The sequence below is a fragment of the Filicampus tigris genome, chromosome 18 (genome assembly GCF_054856515.1).
Source record: "Filicampus tigris isolate MCC_2025a chromosome 18, RoL_Ftig_1.0, whole genome shotgun sequence".
Taxonomy (NCBI): Eukaryota; Metazoa; Chordata; class Actinopteri; order Syngnathiformes; family Syngnathidae; genus Filicampus; species Filicampus tigris.
Window position 1 is genome coordinate 7,671,681 of NC_141234.1, and position 12,874 is coordinate 7,684,554.

General features: G+C 41.3%; 2 protein-coding genes across 2 annotated transcripts in view; both read right to left on the minus strand.

The window, feature by feature from the left end:
• csmd3b (CUB and Sushi multiple domains 3b) overlaps positions 1–1,956 on the minus strand; it is a 318,466-nt gene extending 316,510 nt beyond the window's left edge. The window contains exons 1-2 of the mRNA XM_086013828.1: positions 1,815–1,956; positions 1,419–1,490 (exon numbers count right to left, since the gene is read on the minus strand). The gene's annotated coding sequence lies outside the window, so the exon portion shown is untranslated. The remainder of the gene's footprint in view (positions 1–1,418; positions 1,491–1,814) is intronic.
• A 2,012-nt stretch (positions 1,957–3,968) lies between these two features.
• trps1 (trichorhinophalangeal syndrome I) overlaps positions 3,969–12,874 on the minus strand; it is a 160,207-nt gene continuing 151,301 nt past the window's right edge. The window contains 2 exon segments of the mRNA XM_086014960.1: positions 3,969–9,157; positions 12,341–12,463. Of these exon segments, the coding sequence (XP_085871086.1) occupies positions 7,706–9,157; positions 12,341–12,463 (1,575 nt within the window). The 3' untranslated portion in view covers positions 3,969–7,705.

Below are 12,874 nucleotides of genomic sequence, written 5' to 3' on the forward strand. Positions count from 1 at the left end.
CTAAGAGATTTCAATAATATTTTAGAGGAACTATTGTAAAAAGGTCACAAACATTCAACGCACAAAAGCTTATGTACAAACATTACTGACGTCATATTTTTAGCCTACATTTTGAACGGCCATTTTAAGACAGTCTTGAACCAAAGATGGAGGATGGCACCAAGAATCAGACTTGACTTGGGAGCAAAAGAACAAGCGAGTGAGAGACTACAAGGAGAAGAGGGCGTGTGTGTTGACCTGTGGGGACACTCAATAATAGATGGACCAAGCGGCCAATGAGGAGAAGTAAAGCCTGTCATCATCTCATTCTCAACTATTGATTCTGGTTTGCTCTCGGCAGCATACTGAGAGCAGTTACAGTACTCATATTTGGGGATATCAAAAATGTAGACATTAAGTTCAAAATAAATATGAAAATACATAATGTACTATCATTAATTAAATATTTATACTTTTGTCATTTTAAATAAATGGGATTATAGTGAACTGAAATCGCCACTGCATTTATTTAATCATTATGTAATAAATAAACAATACTGTACATGCTGAAATAAATGGCTATACATTTACATTATGTATTCATAGACATTACTAAATATACTATTACATGCATTATTATGAAAACCTGATGCGCTTGAGGAAAACGAGGGGAGATTCGGAATGGGCGCAAAATCTAGAAAAGGGTAATTGCATCTCTGATTAAAAAAAAAAAAAAGACCAGTGTTATCTAACTTATTTTCAAGTAGTGACAACAATAAAATACAATTATCATAACCTATAAACGCATTATGTGTGTTAAGTATTTATAATAAAACTGTTTGATTTTTATCATGCTGCTTATTAATTTGCTGCGTGATCATCATTACATGCACATTCATCGGTCTGTGATGACCTCTGTGCAAAGACACCGGGCTGCTTAGTATTCGAGTCTGACATCCTCCATCCGTGCTAAATCATCATCTCACACACATACGATGATGACACCCTGCTGCCTCTTAATTTCACTCCAGGTGCCGAGTTAATAAACTCTAATCAATGTTCATACAATATACACGCAGATAAATTGATAATGCTAAACATGAGATTAAGATGGCACCGGCTACGCTTGTTTGTCAAAGTTCCTGACCGGCGGTGAAAGCAAAAATGATTTTGCAACTGTGAGGAAGATTGATATTATGCAGGGTCTCATTTGCGACATAAGTGCAGTGCGGCTATTACGGGAAAAAGTAAATAAATAAATAACCTGCGACGTAACAGTCGGACACGCAAAGCTAAACATTTTTGACAGAAACAGGAAATAGGCTGCTATCTTTGGGGGGGCGGGGGGGGGCCTCTCAGGTATGGACCCAGGTATTTTCCCCAGCCTTGAAAACTTTCATAACAACTAAAAAACTACGTGTAAAGGAAGAGCCACTTACTGTAGATATCGGTGGAGATCTCCATAATGGCCATTTATCCATTTGAAAAGCCTGACTTCTTCCTCCATGAACCTTAAAAGCACACAACCCAATAAATAAGAACATGAAAGTATGATTTACCTATTATCTTACTAGTTTTTCCTCATCAGAATGCCCTTTACGAAAATGTGCGTTATTGTTGTTGACTTTTTAGTGTTTTTATGCAAAATTGGAGACTTTAGCATGAACCGGGATAATAATATAATACAAAACCAACAATACAATTTTCAGCACATTATCTCAAGTAATTTGAATCAAATCAATTGTATGTTAACATGCAATATAGTTTACATTGTAGGAGATTCATTAATGTAGTTACAAGAATTTTAAGAATATTTTCTTTTAAAATGAAATTACCATTCATGATTTAATTCAAAGAATGTTAACTCCAAATGCTCAACAATTTCCCAGTGTAAAAACAAGTAGTAATGTGAGGAAAACTAAACATTTCCACTCATACTTAAAAGCTGACGTTTTCTTCCCCTATACAGCAGCAAAGTTTGTGTCTGCACGCTCATCATTCTTCAAGTGATTGCAGCTGGCCTTTTTTTTTTTCGCCTGAAAACTCAGGTGTGAGTAGCACTGTCCCGCTCAGTGCTGCCCCCTTGAGCTGTACCGACTCACCTGATTTGTTTCACTGGCCTAATCACCATACCCACTTGCACCCTAAAAACTTCACTGAAGTGCACTGAAGTGCGCGAAAGGTTTTCGAGGGCCCAGGTTGCAAGTGGTACAAAAACTGCAGAATTGGGACGCTTTGTGTGACGTCATCGACGTACACTGCTGCGTCAGCAAGTACGGGTTGTTAATTTGCCAATTTTGCTGTTTAAAATTACATTTAAACGTCTGTAAAGTAGTAGTAAAGAAAAACTCGGTCTCGATCTTTCAGTCGATGGGAGCTATGGCTCCATTATTTGGACTATTTGCGGTTCTGAACGATGTACGGCGCATGCGCAGAAGGTTGCTCAGTATGGCAGCTAAATTAAGACAAAACACGTAGGTAAACGGTGCCTGTGCAAGGCGCGTCATCGCTGACGTCGCTACCGGGGTATCCACCATGCTTTTATGCTCATTTGGAGTTGTCCGTAACTCCAAAATGCAAGGTTAATGCAACGCAAACGATGGCTGTGTCCACTCTCTGTAAGGTAGCCGAAAAGCTTGAAATTCAGCAACAGAATTTGTGGCGGTTGTGCTTTTTCAACAGGCTCCTGAGCCGTGTGCCCAGGGACCATCAACAAATAGCAAGCACATACATGAAAACGAACTATTAAAGGAAAAAAAACAGCTGGTTACAATACAGCCCTCATTTTGGAGAAAAACTAAAAAATACGATTCTAGAAGGGCGTTTGTATCAATACTCAGTAACTCCATAAGTGTTCATCATTAGGTCTCAAAAGTCACATCACATATTGATGGGGACTACCTGGTTATACTACAATTCTTCCTAAAATGAGGGTTTAACTGTAACCATCTGATGATCTTCTATGTGTATAATTAAAGAAGAAACACGAAAATGAATAATACTTAAATTTTTTTATATTTAATTGTTAGTTTTCTTGTTGGTGGTTGCTAATTGTTGACGGTCTCTCGGCACTGCCTCAGCGTCGCTATTCATAAGAAACAACGACATATTCCTCGCTTCGATGACAAGCAGATGTGTTAAAAAATTAACAACGATGAGCTTGTAGCTTGTTGGCTACGTCACTGTGGTTGTAAAGCTCTGCAACTTTCTTGTATTTTAACATGTTTTTTAATCGACAAATACACAGCCTATAGCGTGTCCTCATTCACCGCCCCAAACATGGCGGATGGTGACGTCACGATGACGCGTTGCACGGGCCCTAAAACGTCGATTGAAATTGCATATATACATATGGTAAACTTTGTAATAATTGGATATTTACACTTGAAAGACATTTTTTCCGGCACAGCTACAGGAATTGCACCGAATGTCGTAAGTTTCCCGTTATTTTGGTCAATTCCACAATGAATTGTGGGTATACGCTTCGACTTAGGAGAAATGGATGCTAACTTCGCCGAAGTGCGGAGCAAGGGTGCAAAGGTGGCAGAGCAACAGTGCACTTCGCAGAATTGGGACGCCCTACGCACTCGTACCCTTCGCGGGAACGCGCAACTGAAGGGCACAAGAGTGCAAGTGCGGGTATTGGGATTGGGCCACTTACCTCAAACAGGCCTAATTTTGCTACATACTTATCAAGTGTAGATCCAAGGTACTTTTTGTTACTCTGTGCTTACCCACCACAAATGGAGACCTAAATTTAGCATATAACATGACAACAGTTTTGGAGCATTCAAGCTTGGCTTGTGACATTATTAATACACTAAAAGTTGACACAAAAGCAGATGACAGGAATTGAGAGACGACAAGACATTTTCAGTATATTTGTTACTTTTATTAATTATTATCATTATCAATATTTTTTTTCAAGTTTAGCTGCGTAACAAACTTTTTCTTGGCCATTCAACCCCCCCACCCCACCCCCCGTCATTAAAATACAATTTTTGCAAACCTAACAAATAGCATACAGAAAGATAACAGAATAAAATAAGACATGACAGAAAACTACCTTTTAAAAAAACAAACAATACAATCCCATTTTATATTAAAAAGGAATCGAGACAAAAACTATACTAAAAAAAAAGTTGATTAAATGTACATTTACCCATGCATGGTTCGGACCAAACTGGCCTTTTTTGAGCTCCCTTCTTGAAAATGATCGTACCGTTGGCTGCATGTTAAGCTACGTTTGTGTCATCCCTTTGCGATGAAATGAAGCTCTATCGCGGTGTTTAATATAAACGCACCAAGCTAAAACACTCGAAGGCCTTGATGTAAACATTGACATGAAATGCCATTCATGTGAATTTTATTGACGCAGACTTGAGAAGAAAACGATGAAAGTCAAACATAGTTCAAAACTGTTCCCGCCAAAACTTTTGCAATTGATTCAAGTCGTTTGAACTCAAGACGCCAACTCCCAACGGCTACCTTTATGGACCAAAGTGGGCAGAGTCAAAGACCGACAGCACGGTCTGACAAGACAAAAGAAGCCATCCAGTCTTTCCCCATCACTTCATTTCTTTTGCTACATTTCCAAAATGTAAACATGACCATTTTGACCACCCGCGAAAAAAAAAAAAAAGAAAAAAGAAACCACACACATTCACTTTCCACTGTTGAAATTATTCAGTTATTTTGAAATTATGCTTTGTTATTTGAGAAAAAAAACATGCAATTTTTTTGTATCATTTTTACATGATAGGATTTCGCGTTACTTTATTTTTTGCAATATTAAAGGCAAACTTTGGAATCAAGCTACTTTCATAGACCATGTGACTTCCAAGCAGTGAGCACAGTGTGACCTGGTCTTACCAACATTATTTAAAATGTAGTAGTATATCATACGTTAGGTTGAACGGACGTTTGAGCATTTATTCATAATCCTTGATATCCAGTTTAAGGTCCATGTACAAGTTCATGCTCTGTCCTCACTAGTAAACAAAACAAAAAATGAGTGCACTAGCAGAATGACAATGTCTTACTAGTCACGTTTTTTTTTTTTTAGTTGTGATCATTTTGGTGTCAGAAACTTCTCTTCCTCATTGCAGGTTTTTAAAAATGATTGTTGAAATTGCTTTGAAATGTAAAAAGCAAATTTCGTAAATTTAGGAAGCTACTTTTGTTGATTCAAGTTGGGTTGCTTCAATTGTTCGGTGAATATAAACAGTCATATAATGTCACTTGATATGGGCGTTTTGGAATTTTGCACTTTGGACCTGGTGCGCAAATCTAGCCAGAGACCAAAATATCGAGTAGAAAAAAAGCGTGAGCAGGCACTAGACGGGATTTCATTCGTGGATAGAAAAATATCATTCTAAGGCTTACTTTTCCTTCATTTTAGTCCTATGGTGGGTTTTTTTTTTGTTTAACTAAGGCAGCAAGGCGGGTGAAGTTCTTTTCCCCAACCCGGTTATGTTACGACTTTGAATGTAAACAGTTGAGAAGTAGAAAAATATTCTGCTGATAAATAACCAAAACAAGGCTAATAAATGCAGGGGAAAAAAAATCAAGAAGGTGGGATGGGGGTGTTTCCCGTGAAGTGATTGCACAGCAAAATGTATCAGTAACACTACTGAGGTGACCTGTAGCACACTGCCTATTGGTTATAACCCAAACGTTTAACATTTAGAGTTGACCTAATAAAAAAATATAAAACAAATCAGGATGAGAACATGGGCTAGATTAGAGGGTCCTTGGTTTACGATGGTCCCGATATACGACGAGGTTACAGATAGTGTGTAATGAACTCGTTTGTGCAGCGGCATGAAAATGTCATTCTCGCTCTCCCTCCATTTAATGGTTTTATAATTAGTTTTTTTTTCATATAAATATTGACCGCAATTATGACTTTACGACTGCGCTAGCATACGCTAGTGATATATTGCAGCAGGCGCCGATGACAAAGGAAATGGCGTACTGACAATTTGTAATTTTATGAGAGAAATTCACGCTTTCCCATGGTCATAGTCGTGAAGTCATAACGTAAGACAGTCATTATATTTATTGAAAGTGTTAATGGACATAAAGACAGCTATTAGAATAAATTTGTCAAATTGGAAGAAAAAATAACTAAATAATGGAAGGCAGAAAAAGTTGCAACATTACATAAATAATCAAAGTTGTAATTTTATGATGCCTACATTTACATTAATAGTCATTTTACAATAAAAGATGTGCTTTTAGTCTCAATTTTATGAGTAAGGGCGACAATTTTTATGGTTATAGTCTAAAAGTTGGATATTTTGAGTCAATTTTATGAAAATAACTTTAAATTTGGTGAAAAATATTAAAACATTTACGTGCATAATATTGAAGTTTGATGAGGATTGATGAAATTTACAATCAATTATATTCCTACATGAAGCAATTTCACAACGTATGATTTATGTGATTTAAGTCATAATTTTACAAGGCATTATATGCTCTTAGTTGTAATATTACAAAGCCATTTTGCTTTTTTTAATTGTTTTACTTTTTCACGAATTAAATTGTCAGGAGTAACATTCCTAATTGCATGAGAATCTGGTCGTAATTTTACAAGAAAGAGGAAGTCGTAATACTGCAAGGAAAAAAAAAAAGTTCAGTTACTTCGCCGCCGTAGGAACGGCACTCGTCGTAAATCGAGGACCCCCCCCCCCCGTACGTGAGAACATAATGATGTCAGCTACATAATGCACATGTTAAAAATTCCTCATAACAAACAATCTAATAATAAGAATAAAAAGCAGGCGGGCTGGTGTGCAACACGCGTGACCCCTGAGGACTGAAATAGCAAACCTTCATTTTGTTTACATCCATGATCGGGGACGGACGCGCCCTTGACCCTCACACACACACACACACAAACACACGCGCGCATATATACACACATTTTCCGTGCACTATTTCCATAACAACGTAAAGAAACCTAAAAAAAAAAATAACCAAGACAAAACATACAAAAAAAAAAACCCACTAATTCGTAGTACCAAGTCCTGAAAAAAAGTATTCGTCTTTACAAAATAACATATCAGAAAAGTGTATGAAATTGCATGTTTTTGTAATAGAACAATATTATTCTCATTATTATTATTAATATTACTATTATTATTGTTGGATACAAATATTAAGCAGGTTAATAGATTGTAGTTTTGTTCTATTATCAGGCAGGCAAAGGCAGCCAGGCACGTAGCTAGTATCATGGCACGGAGGGAAGTACAAAATAAAGTCACTTGGTTCCGTCCACATGGGACATGGAGAACACTTCGGTTCCGGGTTGGCACCGATTTGGAGCAGTTTTAATTGGTTTCAGACAGCTGTGTCCACACCAAAACAAATAGTCTTGGGTTTGGGATTTTTTTTTTTTTTCTACCCAACAGCAGATGACGTGTTGATCCACTTTTGACATCGCATGAGTCCAAATCAGATTTGGTTTTTGCACAGCAGTTTGGTAGAACGTACGCCGGCTGTACCGCTGTAACAACTGTGAAGCAGCTCTGATACCATGAAAACTGTTTGTCGAGTCACCATTTCTCCATGAGTTTTCTCCCATCCCAGCAGCACTTCGCAGGGTGATTTCTATTCCAGCATTGGGATGCGTTTTTTTTCTTTTTTTTTTTCTTTTCTTTTCTATTTGAGGTGCGCTACGACTCGCCTTTGGGAGCGTGCGTAATGTTCTAGACGGGCATCAATGACCCTCTGTGTCCCCCTTGACCGGCTCTTCGGCACCATCAGATGCCACCTTGCTGCCTTCAGACACCATTTTGCTCCCTTCGTCACTTCTGTCTGTGGCGTCGTCGCAGGAAATGTCTTTTTTCGCGCCATCGCAGCCTCCGACTTTTTCATCCGCATTCAATTCTGCCGTCAAATCCCGACTCTTCGGCGTTGAATCCTGATGCTCCAATTCCAAATCTCGATGCTCAGCCTCGAAATCCAGATGCTTTTGCGTCACGGCGGCGTCTGTGATGTCGCTCCGATCCTTCGCCGGCTGTGTCTTTTTGTCCGTGTAGCGGTGTAAGCCGCGCTGTATGTGCGTGGTGAAGTCGTAGCGGTCGGCGCAAACGTGCAGGCAGAAGCCGCACTGAAATGGTCCCTGCTCACCGTGGCAACTCATGTGCAGTGCGTACATGACCTCATCCAAGAAGTAGATACCGCAATGCAGGCAGCGGTTGCTGGGCTCGTCTTGTGTGGCGACGTCTGCAGTGGTGCGGGTAGACAATTTCCCATCTTCTGCCTCTCGCCTGGCGACGCATTCCTCGTCCTCAACTTTCAGGCTTTCGGATGGTGGCGACTCTCGCTTCTTTTTCTCCGCAGAATCGGTGGCGTCCCGTTGCCGTATCGCCAGGTCCAAAGGCGCTTCACTCTCCATGGACGACGACGAGGTTTGAGGGTGGAGAGGTGGGGGCGGGTATTGGGCCGGGGCGGGCGGCGGCGGGAGGGGTGAGTATGGCGAGGCACAGTAAGGCACCGCGTAGCTCTGTGGGTGGTGCTGTTGCACCGGAGCCACCATGGCGCCCAAGTAGTGTGCGTTGTTGGCTAGGCCCGGCGCACCACCCAAGCTGCCCATGCCGGAGGCGGCAGCCATCTTGTACTTGGTCCAGAAGCGCAGCCACTCGGATTCGGGCGTCAAGTCCGGGGAGAGCGTGAGGGGGAGCGGCACGGGGAACAGGGGGTACTGGTACTTCTCGATGGGCGAGCCTGGCGGAGAGTAACTGGACGGTTTGGATGGTCGCATGTACTTCTCGATGGGACTTCCTCTTTCCGAGCTGCCGCCGGAGCCGACTTTCCCCGCTTCAACTTTGGCCAGCACGTCCGCCATCTCGGAGGGGGCTGGGTGCGACGGGAGCAACAGCGGCGGCATGCGGCGGTGGATCTCCAGCGTCTGATTCGCCAGGAAGGCCTGCGTGGAGCGCGGCGAGCGCGAGCGCGGCGACGGCTGCTGCTGCTGCTGCTGGCTCTTGACCGACGCGCAGCTCCTGTCCGACTCGTCGCCGTTGACGCGCTCCTCGCCGGCGGCGCGCTGCTGCTTGGGGGCGGGGTTTTCGGGCGGCAGCGTGTCCGGGTTGAGGCGCTTGCGGGTGCGCCGGCGGATGATTTGTTCGCCATTGTTCTGCTTGATAATGTTTAGAGGTCTGGGCGTCTGCAACACAAAACAAAAAATATTAGAATGAGCCTTCCATCCATTTTCTCGAGTGCTTGTCCAGTTGACAGGTAGAACCAATCACAGAGCGCATATAGACAACCAAGTATTCACACTCACCTTCATACCTATGGACAAATTACAGTCTTCAACAACCACACACATTTTAGACAGGTGAAAGCAGGACTCAACAAACCCCAGAGTTGAATTTGGATCTCCTAACTGTGGGCCAGACGTGCCACCAAATAAACTTTTAAATTACTGCCTGGCTCCTACCCTCACCACAAGGTGGAGCACTTACATTTGATAACTTAAGTTAAAATGGTAGTATAAAGTAAAAAATAATTCCACTCACCTTAGGTGATGTGATCATAAACACACATTGTAAATAAACCTGTCAGCGAGGTATATATTTAAAAAATATGTATTATTGCAAATACTATTACTACTACTAATAATAATAATAATAAGAAGAAGAATGTATTATAAACCAATACCTCTTTGTTTAGATCAAGGGTCATCAACCTGATGCAACACCAAGCACCAAATGCGTAGCCCGCGGGCCTATTCTAAAAAATAGCTGACCAGTGATGGGACATGGTGATTTTCTGGGAAAGTTGTGGAAGTGATTCTTTGAACAGGTGAACACTGGCAGAGACTTAAAGAGAAATACAGTGTTGCATAATGATATTTATCTGTTTATCTGAAATCATTGACACGATCACCTTCTTCACATAAATGAATATAATTTATTATTAATAACAACTAACAATAACATTACAAAAAGTAACCCTTATTCCAGAAGTGTTTATCAACCTCGTAGTCCTTTGCATTCATCGGCACCAAAGAAGAAGCTCTCAATTTCAAAAAGGTTGATGACCCTTGGTTTAGATTTTATTTTCAAATAATTGTCTGTAGCGCTTGTCCTCATTGAGGTCGTGGCTGAAATAGAGCCAGGGAGAAGTGGGGTACACCCTGGACAGGTCAACAGTCAGTTGAAGGGCACACACAGACAGTTGCGCACACTCAAATCGACCTATTGACAATTTAGAGTCTTCAATAAACCAAACATAACTTGATTCAAAGTGCATGTACAGTCAAAGGAAGCAAACAAAGACAAATGGAGAAAGTGATTCACGGCGTCAAAAGAAAGCTTTTCCATTTCAAAAGTAAGCAAACGGAGGCGACTAAAGGTCGACAAGAGTGAAGACAAACGGTGACGCACTCCCTCTCGCGCCCGCGACTCCATATTCATAACTCTCCCTGTGCACTCTCACTACGGCAGCGTTTTTACGAGCTGCGATCCTCGCTAATAATGTGTGTCGAGCAAATAAAACTTTTATCGTGCCATGTAAAATATGGCGCGTCGTGGCGAACGGCGAGAGCCGAGGAGGAGGGACTGAACGGGACGACGGTGGCGGAGTTTGGAACCTGCTGCATCTGCGGGGGTATTAACGCTACTTTTTCGAGATCCTCCGTGTGGCACCCAAGATAACTAGAATAGATTATGTGTTGCCACAACAGCTACAGCAGTGTCAAATTCATGAAAAGTAACACAAGGCATTGTGTTAAGTGTATTTGACCGCCGCTCTATGTAAGGTTTATGCCACAGATGCTTCAAAACAACAATTTTTATATTCAACCAAATTTTGGGGATTAAGAGTCACCTTTTAATTCTTTAGTTAATTCTAATGTTAGTTCTAATGAACATCTTAATTAAGAAACACCCTGACATGAAAAATAATTAGGAAGAAAAAGAAAACAAGCTATTGCATTTTTTTAATGAAATATATTTTTTACAGACTTTCAGAAGGTTTTAGTTTGATATTACATCTGTGCCTGTTTTAAACAAAAGAAGCGCCGTTTTATGTTTTGTTAATTTGTTCACTTACTATGTATATAGAATAAGAATTGAACGGTAACATGAAAACAAAGGTACTTACCCAATTCTAATTCTCTGCGTACCATTACAACCCTACTAATGACACATTTGTATAGAAACCTTGTTTAATTTGATTCGGGCATTTTTAATACATCTGAATAGCACAGTTAACGACTCATATTTTGAAGAAGAAATTTTGCTAACTCCAAATCCCTTCGTGGTATGTTTTGGATTGCCCGACCCACAGTTTGAGGTACATTCAGTATTGTTAAGCAGCCGACGCGTTTATTAAATCAACAATGCAATTTATTAAACCGGAAGCACCTTGCGGATGAACAAGGCCAGCTTAAAAAGTCAATATGCAAACATGTACTGATGCGTGAAATGACTCCAAACTCCACAAGAGCACGTCTAAGGTGATCCACGCTCGAAAGCCGGCTGATTCCGGAACCCGGGTGTCGTTATCTCATCTGTAATTCATGCCGTCTAATTAAGTTTGGGATTTCCATCGTCTTTCCCCAGGCTGGAGACGGCTGGTCGGCTCGGTTCACGCCACAGCGGTTCGCGCTCCCGAGGAAGCTGACTGAGGTCTGCGACTCCCCAGCAGCCAAATCAAATACACTTTGCACAATATTATGTTTCCACAGCAGGAGTCGCAGTGCAACGGATCTTAAGGGAGCACAATTTGCAGCGTTTATTTGGTATGCTAAGGGCGAACAGATGCGCAGTCTTCTGGAGCCTCGGACAACTAAAGCCCGTTTCCACCGCCAAGCACAGTGTCATTTCTCTGGTTACTATACACAGCTTAGCCATGTTTCCACTAGGGCTGAACAATTAGTCAAATTCAAATCGCTATGTAGTAGAATCCAATTGTTGAACCGCATAAAGTTGTCGAAGTGTCAAACTATATTGAAGTAGATAAATTGTCCTTCATATTAATTCAACGTTCAATTGCTTTCATTTTAATGTAAGCCTAACCTATAAAACAAAAATATTTATGTACGCCAAGTCTGATACTGGTTATTTTAATACAGATTAATTGGTTGGATAGTTTTGTTAAAAATTAGGGGAAGAGGACCTCGAAAAAAATAATGGCATATTCAATCGCAATATTAGGCGATGTCAAGGGGGTGGAGACTGCAATGAAATTATTTTTCACAACCGTTCAGCCCGAGTTTCCACCACATTTGTTGAATTGTCACTAGAATTATGGGTGCCCTTGGACCCAAAAAGACTGAGGACCCCTCCGGTTTATCGAAGTGGAAAAAATTGTGAGTGAGCCCAACAGGACGCGGACTTACCGAGTGCAGCTTCTGATAGAGGCCGCAGGCGTTGCAGACGTAGCCGCCATTGGCGTTCTTTCTCCACAGCGACGTCTTGGTGGTCAGACAGTTGGCGCAAAAGACCCCGCTGCCTCTCCGCCGCTGGAGGACGACAAAGAAAACACGAGATTGATGTCAGAGGGCGGAAGTCAACACTAATGGACGAAGAAAAGTAAAGATGGAAGAGGAGATGAAGAAACGTTTGGCAGGTATGTCATTAACAATATTAGTACACAAGCGCAGTGCGTCAAAAAGAAGGGGGCGAGGTGAACAGGCCAAACGGCATGGCAATGTGCTCCCATCACAGTAATGAGCCAATCACAGCGTTTCTCCATCCCATTAAGTTTGTGGTCCCGCAGGTCGCCACCTTTACGATGTCGCTACCTCATCCTTTCTCCTCCGCGACGCCAACCAATTCACTCGCTTTTATTTTCTTTTATGCTAGTCCATCAATCTCCACTGGCAATCTTGTTTTATATTGACTTTTTTTTATGCATCACACACACCATAGAA